The 21,870-nt window shown below is 38.7% G+C and overlaps 1 protein-coding gene across 12 annotated transcripts in view; it reads left to right on the plus strand.

Moving 5' to 3' along the window:
- Nucleotides 1–21,870, plus strand: part of LOC118424587 (unconventional myosin-X-like) — an 85,170-nt gene that overhangs the window by 46,619 nt on the left and 16,681 nt on the right. For 9 of the 12 annotated variants that reach the window (XM_035833216.1, XM_035833213.1, XM_035833220.1 and 6 more), the window contains exons 19-26: nucleotides 5,328–5,442; nucleotides 9,569–9,730; nucleotides 10,206–10,411; nucleotides 15,166–15,252; nucleotides 15,676–15,708; nucleotides 16,322–16,394; nucleotides 17,164–17,259; nucleotides 20,658–20,795. In XM_035833216.1, the coding sequence (XP_035689109.1) occupies nucleotides 5,328–5,442; nucleotides 9,569–9,730; nucleotides 10,206–10,411; nucleotides 15,166–15,252; nucleotides 15,676–15,708; nucleotides 16,322–16,394; nucleotides 17,164–17,259; nucleotides 20,658–20,795 (910 nt within the window). The remainder of the gene's footprint in view (nucleotides 1–5,327; nucleotides 5,443–9,568; nucleotides 9,731–10,205; nucleotides 10,412–15,165; nucleotides 15,253–15,675; nucleotides 15,709–16,321; nucleotides 16,395–17,163; nucleotides 17,260–20,657; nucleotides 20,796–21,870) is intronic. The other 3 variants (XM_035833222.1, XM_035833218.1, XM_035833223.1) reach the window with 3 other exon arrangements.

Consider the following 21,870-nt stretch of genomic DNA (forward strand, 5'->3'; position numbering starts at 1 on the left):
AAGTGTTGCAAGTACTTACAATCTGCCCTCCAGCTGCTTTGTAAGAGTTGCGAGTCCTTGGAGGTTTTTGACCTGAATGGAAATTTACGTTGATGCAGTGAGTGGTGATACTTCAGTTTCTGAGTGAACTCAGTAATCACACAGTGTGGGTGGTGCTCATTAGTGACAAGCTGATAATAGTTCTGTGGAAAGGGTTATCCTTCAACTGCACTTCAAGTTAAACCCTGTTGTAATGCGTTCAAGTTTGATAAGCCCCTTCCCTTGACTTGTAAGTACGCATGTATGTGCTTGGAATTACAAGGTAAAAATGTCAGGAGAGTAGTTTGCAACATTTTGTCCATGGATTTCTGTCCGTCTTTTGAACCAGTATACCTTTTAAACAGTAGTTCAAACAGTACTTAACCTTAAGCACACTAACTTATTTGTTTTGCACTCCAATCCATATTGGTTTAGATAGATAGCAGAAAGAAGGTTAAGCATAAGGAAAACATATGTATGCTGTAGTTGAACTACAATCTGTGAAAATACTAAAAGCTTGTTTGCTTAAAAATAAATAAGTACTAAAAATAATGTTTCATAATTCATTATGTATTATCTCTGAAGCTTATTCTTTTCTATGATAACACTGTTTTTCAGTTCATATCGTCCATTTTACAGTTACTGTAAAGTGTTGTACATTCAGCACCAAGGACAGGTGCCCCCATAGGCAGCTTTAACATTATTGATTGGCTTTGCTATTTTGAATTTTAAAGGTTAACAAGAAACAACTGAATATTTTGGTCTGCCAACATCTCTCTGGGCAGCCTGTTGCACCCAATTTCCTGCGAGGAGCCTTCTTTCATCATGAATAGAATTAATGTTAGATCAACCCTTTATATGGCACATCAGGGCCACCACAGTATTTTCTCAGACTCTCTCTCTATAATCAGCGGTCCAGATGAAATATCCTCTCAACTGTGACCAAATCACCTTGGCAGTTAGTAGGACCCTGAGGCACATGTATGATGAGTCTCTGATGTAAGCAGGAGGTTTATGTAGCCAGAAAGGTGGAGCGCTCGGCAGGGAGTCTCAGGCTGATCTAGCAGGGTACAGAGCTCCTCAGACACCTCCAGGGTTTCATATCAGCCAACCATTTAACATTTGGGTCTTGCTGTCAGACGGAACCAGAGAATGTGAGGAAATCTAGCTTGTTCGTGGTTTGGGAATTTTGCCAGATTCGAAGGATGTCTGCCTTGTCGTCAGTGTCCAAGGTGGGTCTGAGTTACAGTACATAATATTGTTGTCCTGAATCATCACCTAGGAAAAATAGATAGTACAGTTGATGCTGATATTTTTCATGAAAATAATACCTAGCTAAACATGGCTCACAGGAAACTAGATGATTATGCAGGAACCTCGGAATTGTATATGAGTGCATTGTACAGAAGAGACAAGAAGGGTCCCTAGGACTTATCCTAAATCAATTTTTACATCGGTGCGTCAGCCTGATTGATATTGGATATGTGTGATCCATGAAAGGAAGTGACACTGAGTTGAATAATGCACAGAAAGCATTCATCTTTGCCGGCTGCAAATTTCTTTTCGTTACAAAGTGGCACCTTGGTTTTCTTTAATACTATCTAATATATAGGTAGATAAATAGATGGATGGATGATTGGCTGCTTTTTACTTTTAGCATTCTATTCTGTATTACAGTGTGTGTAGTAATAGGTACAGTTTAGAATTTTCAGAGGGTGAAAGGAAGCATACAGAGAATGTAGAGTGATAAGACACATATAAAATATGTCATATCTTTCCCTTGAGGTTAAGAATACAGTGCTATAGTTACAGTATCATCCAGACTTTTGATTGGTCCCCTTTACTGTAATCTTGACCCAATCTTCAACAAGTCTGGAAATAGATTGTTGAAATTGAATACCAGTGATTTATTTCTTTAGAAATTATCCTTTATGGCATGATATACATGTAGGTTTTTCTCATCAGCAATATCAGCTATTTTGACAATGTTTGTATTGATTGGACTGGATTTATAATTGCTGAGTCATTGATTATGAAAAATGGCAATCCTACTATTCCACATGTAACTTTATGTATTACTTAAAAAAGAAACTGTCTGTGGCAGTATGTATGATAACTATCATTTGAAAACCTTTCTGGTAATTGTTATCAGTCCCCATAACCAAAAGCAAGTGTCTAAGGTAGTATAAAGAATCATTCATCTGTATTCCTAATGATGTACCCTGCAGTGATGGTCACTTTGAGCCAATGTAAATTTTTCATACCCCATGGTTATTGGCTTCCTTCCATCGCGGTGTTGACCGAGATTCCGTAATGACTTCATTACAGGGTGTTCAATACAGAGTTAGTTGTAACAATTTCCCATTGCCGATATTCTGATATCAGCCCACAGAAAACCCAACATTTAACTTAAATGTTGTAATTTAAAGATTTTACAATAAGACATTACAAAGGCATTGTTGCTATTTTGCATCCAAATGTTAATATCTGATTCAGTAGACTATCTTAAGATCATAACCTTTAGATGAGCCCTATTTTACAGAAAGATTTAGATTTTTTATAGGCGCAATGTCTAGTAATGCATGGTAGTAAACTTGCTTTACAGTTAATGGAATGATTAATGTATTTGCCGCATAAAACAAAATAATGGGATAACGTTAAACAAATTTGAGTGTCCCTCCCCCACTTTGATATTCAGAGATGGAATACACCAAGGACACAATGCATGACAGCAAAAGACTCTCTGAGAGATAAATTACAATGTCTTCCCAGGAATATTGAACTTGTCCTGCTGCAGCCTGCAACTATTGACTTTTTGGAGCTCAAACGAGCCTTTTATGTTCTGTATGGCTTCTGGATATAACTCATCCTGTCACAAACCACTGCGCAAAGTAAAAAAAAAATCAATTTTTGCCAGTGTCCTGTCTTTAGGGTATACAATGTTCATGCAGCATGTTGTGTTGAACGCTTCCTCAAAATCATGTACATTTACTAAGGTATGTTCTGAACTGTAAGAGCAAATCACTGTCATTCCTGAAGGGTTACTATAATAGCAGCAGAAAAACATTTGAACATAAAAGTTAACTTCTTCTTTCCTATGGATGATAAACTTTATCTTTCTAAGTATGCATACCTCTGTATTTAGCAGTGTGCCTTACCCACTTTGGTGTGGATCAGAACTTACAGTTAAAGATGCTGTCCAATATATCTAACCAAATCCACAAATAGACATACATTTTGTACATGTAACTGAAATTGTAGCAGCCAGAAGTACCTTATCCCCATCCCAGTATAAGTGGCAGTTCAAAGTGCTTTTAGTAGTAGATTGTTAATGCCCATTTCATGACCTTCTGTGATCTTTGCCTGAAATCTACGTCATCCCCAAGATATGTCAAGCCTGTGAAAGCCCTCAATAAGAGCGTAAATGTCAGGTCTGGAGACCTATTGAGTCAGGGCCAGGCCATCACTAATTTTGTTTGCCTTCCACCATGACTATCAGATGGGAGATGCTTGCAACCTTTGTAAGATCATTCAAGGGAGTGCTTCATCAGCCACAAGCATAAAAATTCAAATACCTTCCTGATCAGCCACAGTTGCCACTGTTCTCTATCCTACTTTAACTTCATTTTTACAGTCATTAAGATCTTGTTAGATTGGATAAAGTCCTATACAATTAATCAATGTTCCCATCTCCAATATTTTCATTATCAACAAATTCTCGCTGTCACTGGCTCTTCAGAATTAGCAGTAAAGTTGATAAGCAATCCAGGCATGAAGGTCATTCTGCTCAAGGATAACATCAGGCTTTTTGTGGCTGTACAATTTCCAAACGTAACCTTCGGAGAGTATAACAACTCCATTTCTCCAATCTGGTGCGAGGTCGCTGATGTCCCTGTATACTAGTACATGCTAGGTTGCTGATGTCCCTACATTCTCCAGTATCACTAACCAAAGATGCCGGATGGCTGTCTGAAACTTCTGACCGTTTCCAAAATCATATCCAGTTGCTTGTCAAGAGTAACTGCTTTTTAACGTATCTTATTACCTGTCTAACCTTCATCGATGTATGCTGGAGGTTGATTGTGTTATAAAAGCGACCATGGCCCCATCAGAGTGCCTGCAAAGCATCTTTCCCTCGAATGGAATCATTGAACGTGACTGAGATTAATCTAAGCTGCATCCCCGGGGTTTCAGAACTTTTGCTACTGACTGCACTAGAGCTAGCCCTAATGCACTGCAATCACACTTCAGAACTGTTAAGTGCATCACACTGTGCTTCAACTTAAATGTAGCAATCGATATTGCAACAAATTAGGGAACAAAAGGGAAGAATCTGTAATGACTATGATTAATCACATTTTACTATGATAATGGTGAACTTCTGGAGTAGCAATTATCTAAATTACAATCTTTGTCATAACCATGTTTCCCTCTGACATGGAAGGTCAAAAGAGTCAAATGTAATCCTATCCTTTTCCAGTGTAAGGCGTTTTCATGGTAGTTAAAGTCTTACTTAATAGTCACAGTCTTTAGCAGTGTATGTGCCGCTTTTCCATTAAAACGTTTGAACTTGCATAAAGTAGATTGTCTGTTCTGATATAAAACTGACCATTGATTCCTGAAAAAGTGCCAAGTGTATCTTTATACTCGGTGCACATTTGTATGCACATGCAATTGAACACTGTAGACTTGCACTGAGAATGGTGAACTCCTGCTTTCTTTATACTGGGAGCATTGCAAAAGAAAGCATAACTTTAAGGTAGTACTGGATATTTTTTTAACGACTACCTGAGGCCTGTAATAACTTGTCTGGTATTGTATCTGTGATATACAGGTACCGTGTGCTGGTACGTCACTCGTCAAGACAGTACTGCATTTTTTTTCTGTTCTTACTACTGTATCATCTCCAGCTTCCAGGCCTGTAATAGCTTGTCTGGTATTGTATCTGTGATATACAGCTACTGTTTGCTGATACACCAGTTGTCAAGACAGTACTGCATTTTTTTTCTGTTCTTACTTCTGAATCATCTCCAGGTTCCAGGCCTGTAATAGCTTGTCTGGTATTGTATCTGTGATATACAGCTACTGTTTGCTGATACACCAGTTGTCAAGACAGTACTGCATATTTTCCTGCTCTTACTTCTGAATCATCTTCAGGTTCCAGGCCTGTAATAACTTGTCTGGTATTGTATCTGTGATCTACAGGTACTGTGTGCTGGTGCCGTCACTCGTCAAGACAGTATTACATTTTTTTTCTCCAGCTTCCAGGCCTGTAATAACTTGTCTGGTATTGTATCTGTGATCTACAGGTACCGTGTGTTGGTGCGCCTGTCGTCCAGCGATGAAGACATAAAGTCTCACTGCAGCGGAGTGTTACAGCTGGTGGACGACACAGGCAAGGAGTGGCAGCTGGGAAAAACTAAGGTAGGGCTTGATGTCAATTGGTTTCAGTCCAACCATAAAACTCTATGTTTGGACCATGTCAGAATCATGATTGTCTTCTTCATGTGATTTTTCAATTGGTGCAGAATATCTGACTTAGGTGAAATGCTACTTAATGATTATGATAATACAATGATAAGTTTCATGTACACGCCTTTTGATTTAAGTTCAGTGTTAAGGTAAAATATATCAAACAAGCAGCAGCATGAATGCAAGGTAAGTCCTATACAATGTAGTTCTCAGAATCATCTCACTACATGTGAGTACTGGAGAATATTTTGTTTGTTTTTTTGAAAATGGTACAGCCTTCTTTTTTATGTCAATATTGAATAAGCAACCTAGAAAATCCATACATCCACAGGTGTTCTGAAGTGCCAATACCTTTGTTGCGCTAGCCCTAGTCTTTTATTGGGAGTTAAGGCATAGCATGAACAGATGTCGGAGCAAGGCAAGTCAATATGATACGGCCAATAATTCTTTTTACTCACAGCATATGGCTCTCGTATGCTAGCATATTGGATTTCACAGCCGGCTGCCGTTTCCTCACATTTCCAGTTCAGGAAAAGATGTAATTGAAAAACAATGTTACGATTAAACAGTCCGATAGGTACAACTTTCAGTATGTGAGATCAAAATTATGCATTTTAGTCACCGCGAAATACATTCTGAATTGTGGTCACGTAATTTTAGCCTACGCAACCTAAGCAGTACCTATCCTTTAGTCTACCTCATCTCTCGGGTATTTCAATTTCGATGTGTGTAATAGCCATAGCATTGCTGTATAGAGGACCTATCATGTTCGAGGTGATATGACATACATATAAGGTACTTGTATCATTAATGATGAAACCCCCAAAGAAATGGGTCCCATTATGGAGGAATCTGATTACAAGCTGCAAATGTTCAATTAATGAGAATTATTGCACCATAAAAGTCATATAACAAGCATAAAACTGTAGCATGTTGATTACTCTGCCCTATGTGGCACAATTGCCAGATTTTTGCTGCCATTTTCATTTCACCTTTGGTGCATGTTTCCTCGAGACTCTAATAAGCACAAACTAAGAGCTCTTCAAGACAATTAAGGAGAATTAAGAACCATGCCATTAAGATGGGGTGCATGTCTTTCAGCCTTGTCTGTACTCTAAATCATTCCTTTTCCATTCCAACTAGTTTGTACCCTCTAAATTGGGCAAATGCACACTCAATTTCACATGAAGGGTAATCAGTATGGTGCCGGTAATCTCCTCTGTGTAGAATGATTTTCATCAACTGCTGGTAAGATTCATTATCTATGCAGTCAGGAGTCTACCAGTCTGGGAACTTCCAGTTCAGATGGTTCTTATTACACTCAGTGTCTGAATGCAGTACTGTTAGCTTAGACGGAAAAGATTTTTTTTTTCTTCAGAAAGATAAAACACAATTGTTCAGAATCATCTAAATCACCCAGGCAACCATCAGTTGAAACAGGCTCTTATTTTAAAGATTCTAAAGCAAAGCAACTTGTCAGTTTGGAAGTTCGTAAACCAGCTGCATTGACGTCTGTATATACCTGTCACCTTATATTGATATGTGCATGCCCAAACAGTTGTACCATAATGATAATCTTATGTCAGTTTTTAGAAAACAGCATATGGCAGAACTCAATCGTTTTGAGAGTGTATTGCCATGGGTTTAATGTCTGACTGAGAACAGATGCTAACCAAAGCCCTCAAGGATTGAAATAAATAATATGCAGCTTTTTTCCTCCTGTGTTTTTGAGGCTCACTTTGTAGGTTTGTAGCAACATGAAGTTAACAGATTTGTTAAGTGAAAATAAGATTCAAACAATTAAATATCATGATTATAACACAATGAACACCAATTGTGCATGTAAGACAGTTATGGAATTGACAATAGAAATGGGAAACATAATAGGTCAGTAACCCCCATTTTGGCCCTCACATTTGACAAGGCATCATAAGAAACAGGTGTACTGAAACCACTGACTCCCAGTGATTTGGACATAGTTATTGGATGGAACATCATGTTTTTTGGGCTTTCTGGCAGCACTTCGAACTACCTTATAGTCATGTAAGATGTGAAGTTAGCTCAAGTAGAGCAAAAGTCTGAGGAGGTAACTTGGTTTCTTAAGAACTTCAAGTATTAGCAAAGCCATTTGCAGTTGGAAAGACCTTGTATAAGGTAAGCATCAATGTCTAACTATGGTTGTTGACTTGAATATGAACTCATTTGAATTTGTTACTGTTACAGCAGTAATAGTATACTTCAACAGTCAAATACCATTTTAAAAAGTGACATTACTTTTGTTCAAGCTGTCCTAAAATGTATTTCACAATGTAGTCTTTTCTCATTTAAAAGATTTTAAAAAAGATTACTGTGTAACACTATTCTTTGATTGAAAACGTGTTTCATGAGAAAATCCAAATAGGTTGTTTTACTGAGCTAAACAAAAAATGTTGATACTATTAGTGTAATGTTCAAGCCATAATTATATTTGTCTGCTAGATTGATGACTGGGCTGATAGCATTTGAAAGCTCAATGCATGAATGTTTATTCATAGCAATTTTGAAAAGCTGCTCTGTCAGTTCAATGCATCCCCTTGTACATGATACATGAAAGCATGAAAACTTGATGAGGATGTTATTGGAAAATATGGTTATCTCTTTCTGGTATTATGGAGAGCCTGTATTAGCCACCTCTTGACCTTAACACACACAAAGTGGAACGAGAAGGCTTTTCTTCTGTCATGTTTTATTAGAATCTCCGGAGATGGGACGTGGAGATGAATAGTAATTGTAACTATCAAATAGTATTACATGATATCAGTCATTTCCCATGTTAGATAATACATGTGGAATATGTATGTATGGGATTTCTCTCTCCCTTGGGGGGTATTAATGTCAAACATGGCATTCCCACATGGACATGCATGACCCTTTGGATTAAATAGGAGTTTTCAATCAAATCATGGAAGAAAGATTTTGTGATTCAATTTGAATACATGCTGATGTAGCAAAGAAACCAATGTTGATTATTACTGCAGACTGCATAGGAAATAGGAGCATTTTTATTTGCATTCAGGGTGCTTTGTGTGGTCACAAATTGCCCTTGTGTTTTCTTGGTCATGTACTGTCTTTTACAAAATTTCTTTGCAGTACTGTACTCTTTTTAACTTGCCGCCAGCAGTTATGATTATAGTAGTTGAGGGTATATATTCTTTAATTCTCACAGGTGGGGATTCTGCTGTTCATATATGATTTATCTAGTCTTTCATCCCAAGATTAATGAATGTCATCGCTAGAAATAAGAAAAATCATAGTCTTTAATCATAGGTAGAAAGTTTGAATGTGCAGTTGATACTTGATAAGAATGATGATGCTATTATATTTTTGGCAGTGGTATCTACATGTAGCTTGTGAGTGTATGAGTTAAAGATACATGACTATATATCATATAATACAAAACTAAATCAAGATACATTTTTCATCACTGCATATTGGTTATCTACTAACATCTAGGAATTTTAAAAACTACCTTGAGGCTTGCAGACTGACCTACCATGTTCCATGTCGGTGTTCACAGAAAGTTGAAAAGCTGTATGATATTGATTATGCTAACTGCAAGTACTTATTCAAGAGGCCTCACACAGTTCATCTGATTTTCGATCTGTGTCTAGATAAGTGGCACACCAGGGAAGATAACCGTAGTTGCTGCGTAAAGTAGAATCAAGGGGGAGGAATCATCAATTTGAGTCCAACTGTGTCAAACTGGTAGCGTGCGTAGTCCAGTGTTTAGCGGCCCTGTGTCTGAAACTAAACCTAGAAGCCATGAATTCAATTCCAGCTGTGTTGCTCACCCAACATGTATGCTACTGGAAAGGGTTGCAGTCCTTAGGACAGGACGTTAAGCCGTGGTCCACCGTTCATTGTGGTTGTCGAAAAGAGCCAGGGGAATTTCTCCAGCACAATTAACCTGTAAATATTACACATTCATGTAGCATCTGTCCTCTCTGTCATGACCAGTGGAAGCTCTTCAGTGAACTAAAAGTGGATCGAGATCACTTTCCTTTCCCTTTTTTCAAAATTTCGTATCCTTTCCTCACAGGTGTTCTTGAGAGAGCGGCTGGAGTGTGAGCTAGAGAAGAGAAGAGAGGCGGAGCTGCACCGGGTGGCAACCATCATCCAGGCAGGGTTCAAGGGTCACCAGGCCAGGAAACAGTTCCACAGGGCCAAACAGAGCATTGTTGTCATCCAGAAGAACTACAAGGTTGGCAGGAATATTGTTATTTTGTACCAAAAAAACTGAAGTGAATGCTGTAAACAAAATTGGAAATCCACTATCTCAAACTGGCTTTGACCATTGAGTAGACAGGATTGTTATTGTCAGTTCAGCACTAAGGACAGGGATATCATTTATCTTAGCATAACTATTAGGGATGTTTTTGGTAGTGCAATACCAAAGAGGATGATAGTTCTGTTAGTTCAGCACCAAGGACAGGGATAGTTTTGTTAGTTCAGCACCAAGGACAGGGATAGTTTTGTTAGAGTTGAGTATACTACCAAGGACAAGGATATTTTTGTAAGATCAGCACCAAGGACAGGGAATGTTCTGTTATTGAAGCACCATGGACAATGATATGCATCCAGTACGAAAGTTTGATGATGACTTTTGAGTAGGAAAAGATACGAAAGTATGGTCTATCATAATGTCTTACTGTTTAAATGACTTCCTCCCATTTCAGGCCCATTTCTGGAGGAAGGCGTTTGTCCAGGTCCGACAGGCGACCGTTACCCTGCAGAAGTTTGAGCGCAGCCGGCGAGCGCGCCACCTGCTGGAGCGGCTGCGGGAGGAGAAACGACAGGAGGAGGAGCGGCAGCACCAGCTGCGAGAGGAGGAGAGGAGGCAGAGAGAGGAGGAGGAGAAGGTTAAAGAAGAAGAAGAACGAAGGTAAGAGATGTGTCAGATTCTTCAGTAAACAGTAGAGTGGATTCATCCCTCAAGCTACCAACATCTTGTAGTCGTCCCTCAGAAAGACATCTGGAGCCACATAGTTTAACTTTTATTCAGCCTGTCGGCCAAACTAGTTTCGCTATGTAGATGTGTCAGATTATTTGTTGGATTAATACAAGTCTAATACACAATTATATCTATTGAGTAGGATATTGGAGATTTCTTTTGCACAACCGGAATGGCTCTTACCTGCTGACGTTTTGATGTCTCCGAGCTTTCTGTGTGCAAAAGAAATCTCCAATATCCTATGATCTACCAACTTCATCAACTCATGCTCAAAAGTGCTTTACTAGTTGCTTACACATATACACAGGGCCAAACTTTTATACACCTCTCGCACTGTTGTCACTTTTTGTTCAGATATTGAAACTTCTCATCATGAGGTTTCAGAAATCTAAGGAACTTCATAATACATATAAAACTAGAAAGGTAATATTTGCAAGCAAATACAGAATGTTACCTTCACATGGTTTAGTCTAGCATTTCTACCTGGAAGGGTAAACTGATTAAGTTGCAGATGTTGACACAGGATAAGTCAAGACATGCAAGAAGGTACAAATAAATTTTGATGATTTTTTATCTGTAACGTTATACATCTTGAATAATGAACACAACGTCCAATATTGTTCCAAACAGGGTTTCTCATCATCATCTCATCACAGTAGCCATAGCTACAAGCCACAGGGGCAGTCTGTCTGTCCAAAAAGGTTATCCATTTCTGACGGTCGTCAACAGGGTTTACTCGACGACATTTAGCGTGTCGTCTGCGGGAGCGTCAAGGCCTATGATTTTTTTTCGGCTTGGGGAGGTCCAGGGAGAAATTTCTTGGCTTGCGGAGAGAGAGCCATGGAAAAAAAACTGGCTTCCTTCAACAATATGTATTCAAATGTTTAAAAAAATAAAGCTTTGAATCACTTGGGAAATTCATATTCTCTGTCTCTGACTTGGTGCAGAACGCGAGCCGCGAAGTTCAGTTGATAACATAAGTTTAATTTTGCGCTTTCCATCATTGTTGACGAACAAACTCGGCGCGCAAGTATAGAAAAATTTTGCAAAAATCTCTAAAAAATCAGCGGATGTTTGCGGACGGTGCTGACTTTGATGATAATTCCTAACGCGCCGGCGGCGAGAGAGAAGCGAGAAGCGACTGGTCGAACCCAGTCGGTGCCGCGCCCCTCCCCCTAATGTTCTGGTCAGTCGCATCGTGCTAGCGCCGATGTTTTTGTTGTCATTTTCCCGGCCCCGATTAACTGTCAGTTGTTGCTACCATAGAAGTAAAAAAAATCGAACAATATGTGAAATTAAATAAGGTACTTTCAAAATAGTCTCCGGTAAGCCGATCGGACCTCATATGCTTGCGCTCTATACGGGGGCGGGGCCCTACATGAAACGTGACAAATAGGTGTGCTTTTGATTCTTTAATTGACTGCTTATAAAATATGGACCGAATCTACCGGTGTCATCATGTTGCACCAAATTTGGGCTGACCGTCTATGAAAATTAAGATGTCGAAGATATTTCCCAAAAGGTAGGCAGAGATTTGTTGATGTTGGCGGTGTTGTTTTTTTCGTAATGATTTTCTTAGTCGGACCATCGCAAACAGTGCATTCAGTCCCTTTCCCCGTGAAAACATCAGCTAGATTTTGCTAGATACAGTCTCACATGAGGCAAGAAGTACATACAGTCACAATTTTATTGTCAAATATTATAGAATTGAATTCTCGTTTCTATCTACTTGAATTAGACTAACTTCTGAAGTGAGCAAAATTAAAACAAGCGTACCAAGTTACGGCACACTGCGTAGCACAAAATCGGAAGGTACATTCACAGCTTGAAACGTCTCACAGAGTTTGCCGCTTGTACAACGCAGCGCGAAGGGTTCTCCTCAGCATGCTCAGTCACACTTTTACGTTTTCTATGAACCATATACCCAGTGTGAAATCGAATGTTACACATATCCTGTTTATGTCGCAGTAAGAGCGCAGAGCGATCGCCGTCTAGTGGAAATTTCGAAAGGGGGCCTTACCAACTACTGTAAATCGCACAAATTCACAGAAACAACTGATTAGCGTAATCGCTAAAATTGCCACAAATCTATTATATTCGTTCACGTCCCGCAGTTGCCGGACACTCTCAGAGCAGAAATTGATATGGCTACCCATGCACACTGCAAGTGATCTTCACAGTACGCAGCACATCTCCGCTATGCTTCCTGTCACAGTCAATCTGTGTAAATTCATTATTTTGAACGGCCCAATCATTTTTTCAGAGCCCGCAATTCATATTTCATAAATTTCTTTTATTTTTAGCAAACAATTTTGATTTACGTTTGATGTACGTAGTTTGTTTATGCCCTCATTATCAATACGTGCCGCAGTCGGTACACTTCAAACCCGTCCGCCTGTCAATCATGCAAACTTCAAGGGGTTAGGTTTCTGCTACACGTAACTTTCGCGTTGGCTTATGCTGATTGTGCCTGGGGATTTGTGCTGTGCCGGCCACTCCCACCGTGTATAAAGCTGTAAGTAGATTTATTGTAATTCACCCAGACTTCGTTTCCGTGCTCCACCGGCTTGCTGGGGACCAACGTAGCGCTGTGGTAACTTACATGATAAACAACAAGGTGAACGGAATGACCGTGACCTAACATGGGGAGGGCGTTCCACGCTGCAGCTAATCGTGTTTGTTCAGGTCAGTTTAATAGGGAAATAAACTCATCAAGTCCATCGTTTGTGTTTCACATACCTTTATGTCTCAGGCGTAAAACTTTGAGTTTGCATGACGATCGTTATGCATGTTTTTTTTTATGTAACAGCCGGCAACACGCAGTGACCTTGCGTCTAACGTAGTCATGTGTTGTTGTTTTTTTGCTCAAATGGTCTTGTTGACTCAAAAATCGGTTAACTACAACCGTGACACCAATCCGTGTTTCATTTAGACGACAGCTCTATGTATGAACTTGAAAAACGAACAGGTCTCGCTACATTTTTATGATTAACGTTATATGCCACTTACTTATCATGTCAGGAGACATCCAAAGAAATCACCACATACACGTAACGTTACCACAGTTGTCGGCCTGTCTGAGAAAATTGCAGTAGTGCTCTGAATGCGTTTGTTCACCAAACTATCGCGTGTGTACGCACGAGTGCTGGCGTACTACACATCGTGTGTGTTCTCGATTCTACGTAACTCAAACACAACATAGAATCCGAACAATGTTTGGATGGCTCAGAGTTAAACTGACTTGTGCAGGTAGCAAAACCTTTAGCTTAAACAAAATCAAGAAAAGTATCGAAACAAATGCTTAGATTTGACTCGATATAGACCTTAACCGAGACACATTATACTTTGGGGGCATTAAATTTCATTCTGCCTGCCCTCAATTTCATTCTACCTTCCTTGAAGTTGATATACTAGTATGCAAAAGGTGCCGATATTCGGCAAAATAAAGTCAAAGCTCTGTGAATTTCTTGATCCGATTTATTACTTCTTGGTAAAATGAATTCCACAAATCATTCAGAAGACGGCTTCTGCCTCAATTCTTGCCGTCCAAAGCAAGATGAAGTCATCATTTGACGGGCGGACACTTCCGTGTTGCGTAGTGGCGGTCGTTGACCTCGTTCGAACACCATGTTCCATAACTCCCGGGCGGGTTCCATAGCTACCGGTCGTTGACCTCGGGTCCTTGGAACGTGGTTCTGATGTTCTATGGGGGCTCGAAAGTTCGATTTTGTGTTAAAATTGCTAGTTTTTTCACCCTTTTTTGCCCCATAAAATCATTTTTTGGTGTCTTTGGGGGACCAAATGACCAAGGTGCAGTGTCTTATGTGCAGACCTACCAGCTTGCTGAATTACGAGATATTCCAAGGTCTAGTTTTGGAGATATTCATGTTTTTTATTTGTGCGGAAAAGAAGAAGAAGAAGAAGAAGAAGAAGAAGAAGAAACGATGCAAAAACAGTATGTACCTTCTGTGAAGGTAACATAACAAGAACACAACAACGTTGTGTTTGTACATATGCATATTGATTCGTGTTTCCTGAATATCATTTAGTTTCAGGACTGATTTTGCTTTCATTGCAAATTGATCATATAATGATACTGATGAAAGATTTCTGAATCGATAGTTTTCAATGTATTGTTTTGCTGGCATGCCAGTGGAATTGACGCTTGTTGTTTCCTTACTGCCATGCAAAGGCCATGTGACTGTCCACTCTGTCAATCACACAGGTACCAAAACTGGGAGTTTTGTTTTTAGTTCTTTGTTTGGCTTCATAGTAACTATTTATTCTTTGGCTTCAAAACAAACATCTTCTTGCTCTTACTTTTCTCTAGGGCATACAGTTTATACTTCACTTAGACTTCCGTTCTCATCTTATCCATTCTATCCATTCTATCAATTCTATTGTGTTGTCCTTGTCGCTTGATATTGGTTCCACTTACCAGTGTCTGTGACAGTTAGAATTAGACTTCATCATAAGCACATGACATTATATATTTAGCTGTAGGTAACTTAAAAGTAGAAGAGTCTGTGTCCTCTGCCTGTGGTGCTTTGACTATTTTCTAAGCTTATTTTCGCTAATAACTGACAGCCTTGCTATGGGTCTTGTAGTCACAGTAGTTAGTGAAAAATTTACCAGGCATATAATGTTACATGATTTCTCAAACCCTTTGAAAATGATTCTTTCAGACTCTTGGAACAGAAGACAATTGAAGAAAAGGCCAAGTTTGAAGAGAAGAGACAAGAAGAGAAGAGACTAGAAGAGGAGAGAAAGAAGTATGTTCAATGGTTACTTGATATCTAACCAATATTTTGAATGTGATCTCCCTGTAGCTATGATTTAAAGTTCAACCTGTAAAACACTTCCATTACATACAAGGTAAGTTAGGGTGATTTTATATTGTGGTGCTTCTCTTTTCTACTGGATGCACGTTTCCAACTATAGATCCATTCTGCTACGTGTCTACTTTGACATTGTAAGGCATTTAGACACATGTTTGTTATACTATTATGTAGCAACTGCACAATTCTTTGTAGTGCAGTATTTTTCATTTCCAATGATTGCATCTGAATGGTTTCTTTGTTTTAGATGATATTTTCTTGTACATCTATTAGTCACTTTTGTTCTTTACTTTAAGTAGTAGAGTTCTTCTAGGCTTTTCATATTCTTTTCTTTCCTTTTTCCTGTGGTGAACCAAGACCTTGCATCTGTCCCATGTGTGGCTCTAGAAGGTACAGGTGGTAGTCTGCTGCGGTTATTTCTCTCTGCTCTGCCTCGCATTCTTGTTGCATGAGATTTCCCCTTTTTTTCAAAAAGAACTAACCAATCTAAACTTTCCACTCCGATGTTTATTCAATGATAGCTTTTCTTACTACTGACTTATCAAACTCTTGGTGTAGATGTTTATAAAACCGTTCCCCTAGAGAATTATTGTAGCTGAATAAATTCTACTAACCAGTTCTAACTCTTTCAGAGGCTTAACATTCAGTTTATGCCTTTCAGATCTAGACTTCAGTTGGTGTTATTTGATATATTACAGCCTTTGACACTCTGCATGTATAAAAAGTCCTTTACTATCTACAAAATTATGTGCAAACTAACTGTTAAAGTTTTTGAATAGGAATGAGGCTAATGCACTGTTATGGCATTGGTAATAAAAGATTTATACAAAATGGTCAATACAACGCTTACTGCGACTTGCTTTTGATAAGAAGCCCTAGATAAGTTGATGGAAGTGTTGCTTTTCAGTCTAGTTTTTTTTTTTAAACTGTGACAGTTAACAGTAAGATGAAATTTATTCTGATTAGGAATGACTCACAACATGATGATTCATTTTCCACACAGGGAGATGGAAAAACAAGAAGAAATCAGACAACAGGAACAAAAAGTCAAAGAGAAACAGGAGCTCAGGAAACTGGTAAGTTCTTTCTCTCTAACACTCCAAGTTACTACACAACAACCCTTTCTTATCTACAGTAAGTCTGTGGTCCCGTTAGCATGTGTTACACATGTTGGGTCATCGTGTGGCCTAAACAGTCAATCATTGATATGATGATCTTGTTATCAGTGCGGCAGGCTTCTTGCATTTGTATGAAGTTCCTGTTCTATCTTTGATGAAAGTGTGTCTGACTCTGATCTATGATATTTATGATTGCTTTCAATGATTGTAGAGATTTTCAAATATGCTGTCTGCCTCTTAAAAGGGCATTGATCATAGACTTTTTCAGTTGATTATAGAAAAATTACTTTCAGTCTTTGTCTATTATCTTTTGTCATTCTTTTGTTTGTCATACATGTTATATTTTATTTTTTCATACTTACTATCAATTTTACTTTATGATTCTATTTAGTAATTCTAACTCCACAATTTATAATGAGGAATGGTGTGTCAAGTTTTTTCCAGCACTACTTACCCAATTCACCTTCACCGATCTGTCAACTGTCCTTCACACCCCTAATTTACAAAATGGAACCTTCTGTGTCTGGTAATGGGGACTCTACCATAATCGAATAGGGGTGTGGCATGGTGTTTCTCTGTGTCCCTCCGTTTTGCATGGAAAATGGAATCACCCTCATTACCCAAGTGTGGAATGTGCCATTTTGTAGACTAGGGGTGTTTTGGATAGTTGTGATAATAACAGGCATTCAACCCCTTCCTACCAACCAACCTGCCCCCGCCTTTGTAGGAGTTTGAGGTCCTAGATGAGCTTGATAATTTGATAGAGGAATGCATGATGCTGGAGTTGGGAAGGTCGGACATTGATGACAATTTGGACGACAAGGTATCCAGTTACCTTATACCTCTCACCACCTCTCTTTCACTCACTCTATCCTCGGACTCACCCCCACCACTATCACTAACACAACTCTCTGTTCTGCCCACTCTTGGCCCTAACTCCTCTTCTCTGCTTCTCACAAGGGAGTTTTCCAGCATAGAGAATGATACTTGTACTACATCTAGTACTCCCTTGAAGTAGTTATGGGATGTTTGCATATTAGTGTGAATGTATGAATGCAAGCTTGCATGCAATTATTTGTTATAGGAATGCTGATTTTCTCTCACCTCTAATAGCTTGTGTTGAAATTTTCCTCACAAACTAAGTTTTATGAATAACTGACATAGCTGGGTAATTTTAGTATAACAAGCTATGTATTCAAATTTGATTAATTTTGGGAACAAAAAAGTAAGATATTGTCACTGGTGAGTTGACAATTCTCTAGTTAGTATATTGATTCTATGTGCAGTTAAGAGAGAGGTTTGGGTAGAGAATGGACGCTGCTGATTAGTTCCTCCGGCCAAGGTTTGTCTCCTGGCAGAATTTATGGATAAACCATTTATCAAGTTTGATTTTCTGTCCGTAAATGCCTCGAGGTTTGCCCAATGTTCTGAACTGTACATAAAACAACTGTTCTTTTTCCAATATGATTGAGATTCAAACACAAAGATTTTCATAAATGTAGATACATATAACTAAATTGAAATCATTAGCTGCTGTTCTTCCTGTCATCTTTTAATCTTAAAAAACATGTCCACTAAAGCCTGAATCTCTCAAAGTTATGCTCACTTAATATTTGGTTACCATGATGATGATAGTTTTGTTCTAAATTTAGATGATGGTGTTTCAAAGCCATAAAAAATGTATAAAACATCAATCAGAAAGTCAAATTGGAAAGTTGTCAGCAACCAAGTTATCGCCTTTACTTTCACCAGCCTCCTTGCTTTCACTCAACAATTAATCCAAAACATTAGCCCTCCCAAACATAAACACTTTTATCACCTGCACCATTACACCCAGACTATAGATGCCCAAACTTCACACTGTTTGTTTAATGCTCAACGCAGGCCAGTCACAGACAAATCCCCAACTCAGTGACAGAGATAGTTCAGTCCCCACAACTCTGTATCCATAGTGATGGCAACATTTGCATATTCATGAGCATTTTTAGGAGATCAAGGAGCAGACCGTTATTTTTCTACTCTCAATCTCCCTGTTTATTCAGGGAAGTCAGTTTGATCTATTTTTGAAGTGGGTAACGTGATATCTTGTTAGTTTGCTGTGCCCTGGAAAGTTACACAAGAGATGCTTTTAGAATAGAATCAGCTAACTGTAAATGCAGAAATGTTCGCTGTGGTTTTATGTTCGCAGTTTTCGCGAGACAGTCTTACCGCAAACTTAAAACCACCATGAACATTTTTCCATTACAGTATGTACAGTACAGTGTATGGCACTACCGCGAACTTAATACCACCGCGAACACTCCACTTTCCCGCTTACATGAAATTAAATTTACAATATCTTAACTTGTGGAAACATCTTTAACTCTCTCCCTGCTGCCTTTTGTATTTGGTATAGGATGAGGCAGCAAGGAAAGGGTTAACAGGTGGTTTAAAGAACAAGGTTGTCTGTTCAAATTACTTTCTATAATTTGCAGTATAGTAATCTCAACTAGACTAGCTATGCTGGCTACAGAGAGTTTGCCAGAGAAGTATGGTCACTGACAATAGAAATCCATTTGCCCATTACAGTGAGAAATGTATCCGTTACCACAGGCTAGCTCTCCAGGCTAATTCCTCACCCTATTTTTGACAAATTGTGCCCCCCATGATAACACCTTGGTAAGGCCTTGATTGGAGGCTGAGAATGTAGACAGTATCAAAGCTTGATAAATTTACAGTGGAAAAAATACAAGATTCTAGATTCTAGAGCCAGATTTTAGAATTTTGTCTATTTTCTGTGCTCTCCAGAGACATCATAATCTAATTAAAGATTCAATTTGATGATTGTAGACTCAGTAATCCATAAATCTGATGGATGAAGTCAGATTCAATTAAGCACAGGGAGATTACTAATAGTCTTTGTCGTATATTTGTTTACAGATTAGATAACGACTTAAATGGGAATCTGGGAATCTTGGTAATCCAAGAGAAAACAATATCTTCCTTCAGTTTGCATAAGAAACATATTTCTCAGTTGAGCTGAAACAAGCTCATGATAGTCATTACAAATTTTGTCTTGATCTAAAGTCCACTATGTCTTCACTTTTGATGAACAGATGTTGCTGTATTTACCCCTCTTCAACATGTCTAAAGAAGCATTATGTAGCTTCGCAAATAGAAAAGACAACATTATACTCCTCAGTGGATGGTCATGGAGAAAATAAACTCAGTGGGAGGAACATTATGCAAATTTCTCGATGTGCCAAAGAGACATTTAGGTTATAAAATGAATCATTTCTCAAGTCGTGATTTGTGAGATTTAATGGGCATACACAAGGGCCACTTGTTGGTGACACACTTGCTAGCTGACCCCTGACATCCATCCATCCTGGGAGCAAACACCATGCTTGTACAGGCCCCAGTGATGCATATGCAGTTATGTAGACCTGTAACGGTTCTGCTGATGGAATGTTAAAGTTTGTAGAAGCCTCAGGGCTTTGCAGGAATTAGGTAGATCAGCGAGCGGCAGACTCTAAACATGTTGACAACTTTCCGTCCGCAGGTACTTCTTTTTTACTTTTCCACCACTTGGTCTAAACTGTGTATCGACCAGCAGGGCTAACGGCAATGTTGACAAAGTCTGTTTTTTGTTTAGTTAGCTTAGATGCTAAAGTTTTGCAATGTGCAGTTACTCTAAACAAGAATAGCCAGCTTCCCAAGATAACAAGCTAACCAAGGATTTACCCAAAAGGATGTATCAAGTCAGACTTAATGCAGTTTCTGAGTTCTTAGAGTGTCATATACTGTGTCATTTTCAAAATGTTTTTAAAATCAACTTTATCAGTATTGCACAGTACAAACTATCCTTCAGTTCATGTGTCAAATCAGTTTTAAATTTCTACTGACAATGATAGTAATTCTTAACAGGTGGGCAACTGTTGGAGGCAGCCACTTAATACAACTGAATTCCAGGCTATTTTCAAAAATTCCAATTCAATATTTAATCTTTTAATTCATCAAAAATCTGTGCAACTGACCCCAAAATTGTTTTTACAAGAAACTAGGGATAAAAAAGGATAGAAAAGCTAAATGATAACCTTTTAAATCTTGTTTGTAACAAACCTTTGGTCAAAATCACGCATGGTATAAAAATGAGTAATGTACCTTTCAGTACCTTAGATTTTATTGGGGGGGTGGAGTTACTACGTGAAGCAATTAACAAGGGTATTGTGTATTGTCCAGTTGGAGGATTGGGCCAAAGCGAAGCAGGAGTTAGCCATGCTGCGGGCACAGCAGGCGGAGGAGGCACGACTGGCCGAGGAGGCCAAACAACGGGCGCTTGAGGAGGAGAAGAGATTCGAGGAGTTTGCCAAGAAAAAGGTACTGCAATGATGATGACCTCTCTTTGCTTCCACCACTTTAGTCAATTGTTCTGTTTAACATCATTCTAGACATTGACTAAGAAATAAAAATCAAGTTGAACATGGTTTTATTTCTTAGCCACAATTCCTACAGATTATTATCAAGAATCAAGGCAAATGTTGCAAAGTCTGCTGTATTTTTAGGCTATCCAGTGATATTTATAGCAGAAAAACCCTCAGAACTTTTTTCACGTTGCTTTTATCGCCCTTCTGGATAAATCGTATTCATCAGGGCAAAAATTACCTAATGTCTTTTATCCTCTTAATTATTTTCTTTTTTCCTTGTGATCTCTGCATTTTGTATCAAACTGTTTTTCTCAAAGTATCATGACCTCTGATGATACTAATATGTTACAGAGTCAGCTCCCTTGTTAGCAAATGCTTTTCCTAAGAGGGACTCTTTTATTTGTAATCATGGCATTGTCTGTGATGTTGGAAACAAGAGAAGGGCACAGCTTGGATGTTTCAGCCTCATTAAAAAATTGCAGTGATTGGATTATAGTACAGGTGGCACTGTTGCTGAACCGCGAAAATTAGATAAGCACGGATTCTTATGATAATCACTGTAGAACCTCATTTGGGCACAAATTTACTAGGCTTTCTGTTAGCATTGGGAGAAACAGGTAAAATGTTGGTCAGGATCAATTTTAGTGTCATTGTCAACTTGGACATGGCCTATGACTCTGGAAAGGTTGCATCTGACTACAAATAACAATAGGAAATTACACTGTTATGTGTTTTGAAAAGAAATGCCTGGTGAAAGCAATAATGATTTAAAATTTGTAATCCTTGCTGATATGCACTGTCACAAAACTGGACTATATACACATGCTATTGAATCGCTTTGAAAAATTCTTCCTAGATATGCTCTAAGGGTTGTGCCTGATTGTTTTCTGAAAGCATCAAATTACAAAACACATTTTGACATTAGAAGAGCACTTTGGAGTGTTAAGGCTCTGTAGGAGGTTAACACTACCGTTGTGCCAGGCTGCCCCTAGTGTTCCCCTCACCACAGGTCCATCTGTGCCCCTGTC

The sequence above is a fragment of the Branchiostoma floridae genome, chromosome 10 (genome assembly GCF_000003815.2).
Source record: "Branchiostoma floridae strain S238N-H82 chromosome 10, Bfl_VNyyK, whole genome shotgun sequence".
Lineage (NCBI taxonomy): Eukaryota > Metazoa > Chordata > Leptocardii > Amphioxiformes > Branchiostomatidae > Branchiostoma > Branchiostoma floridae.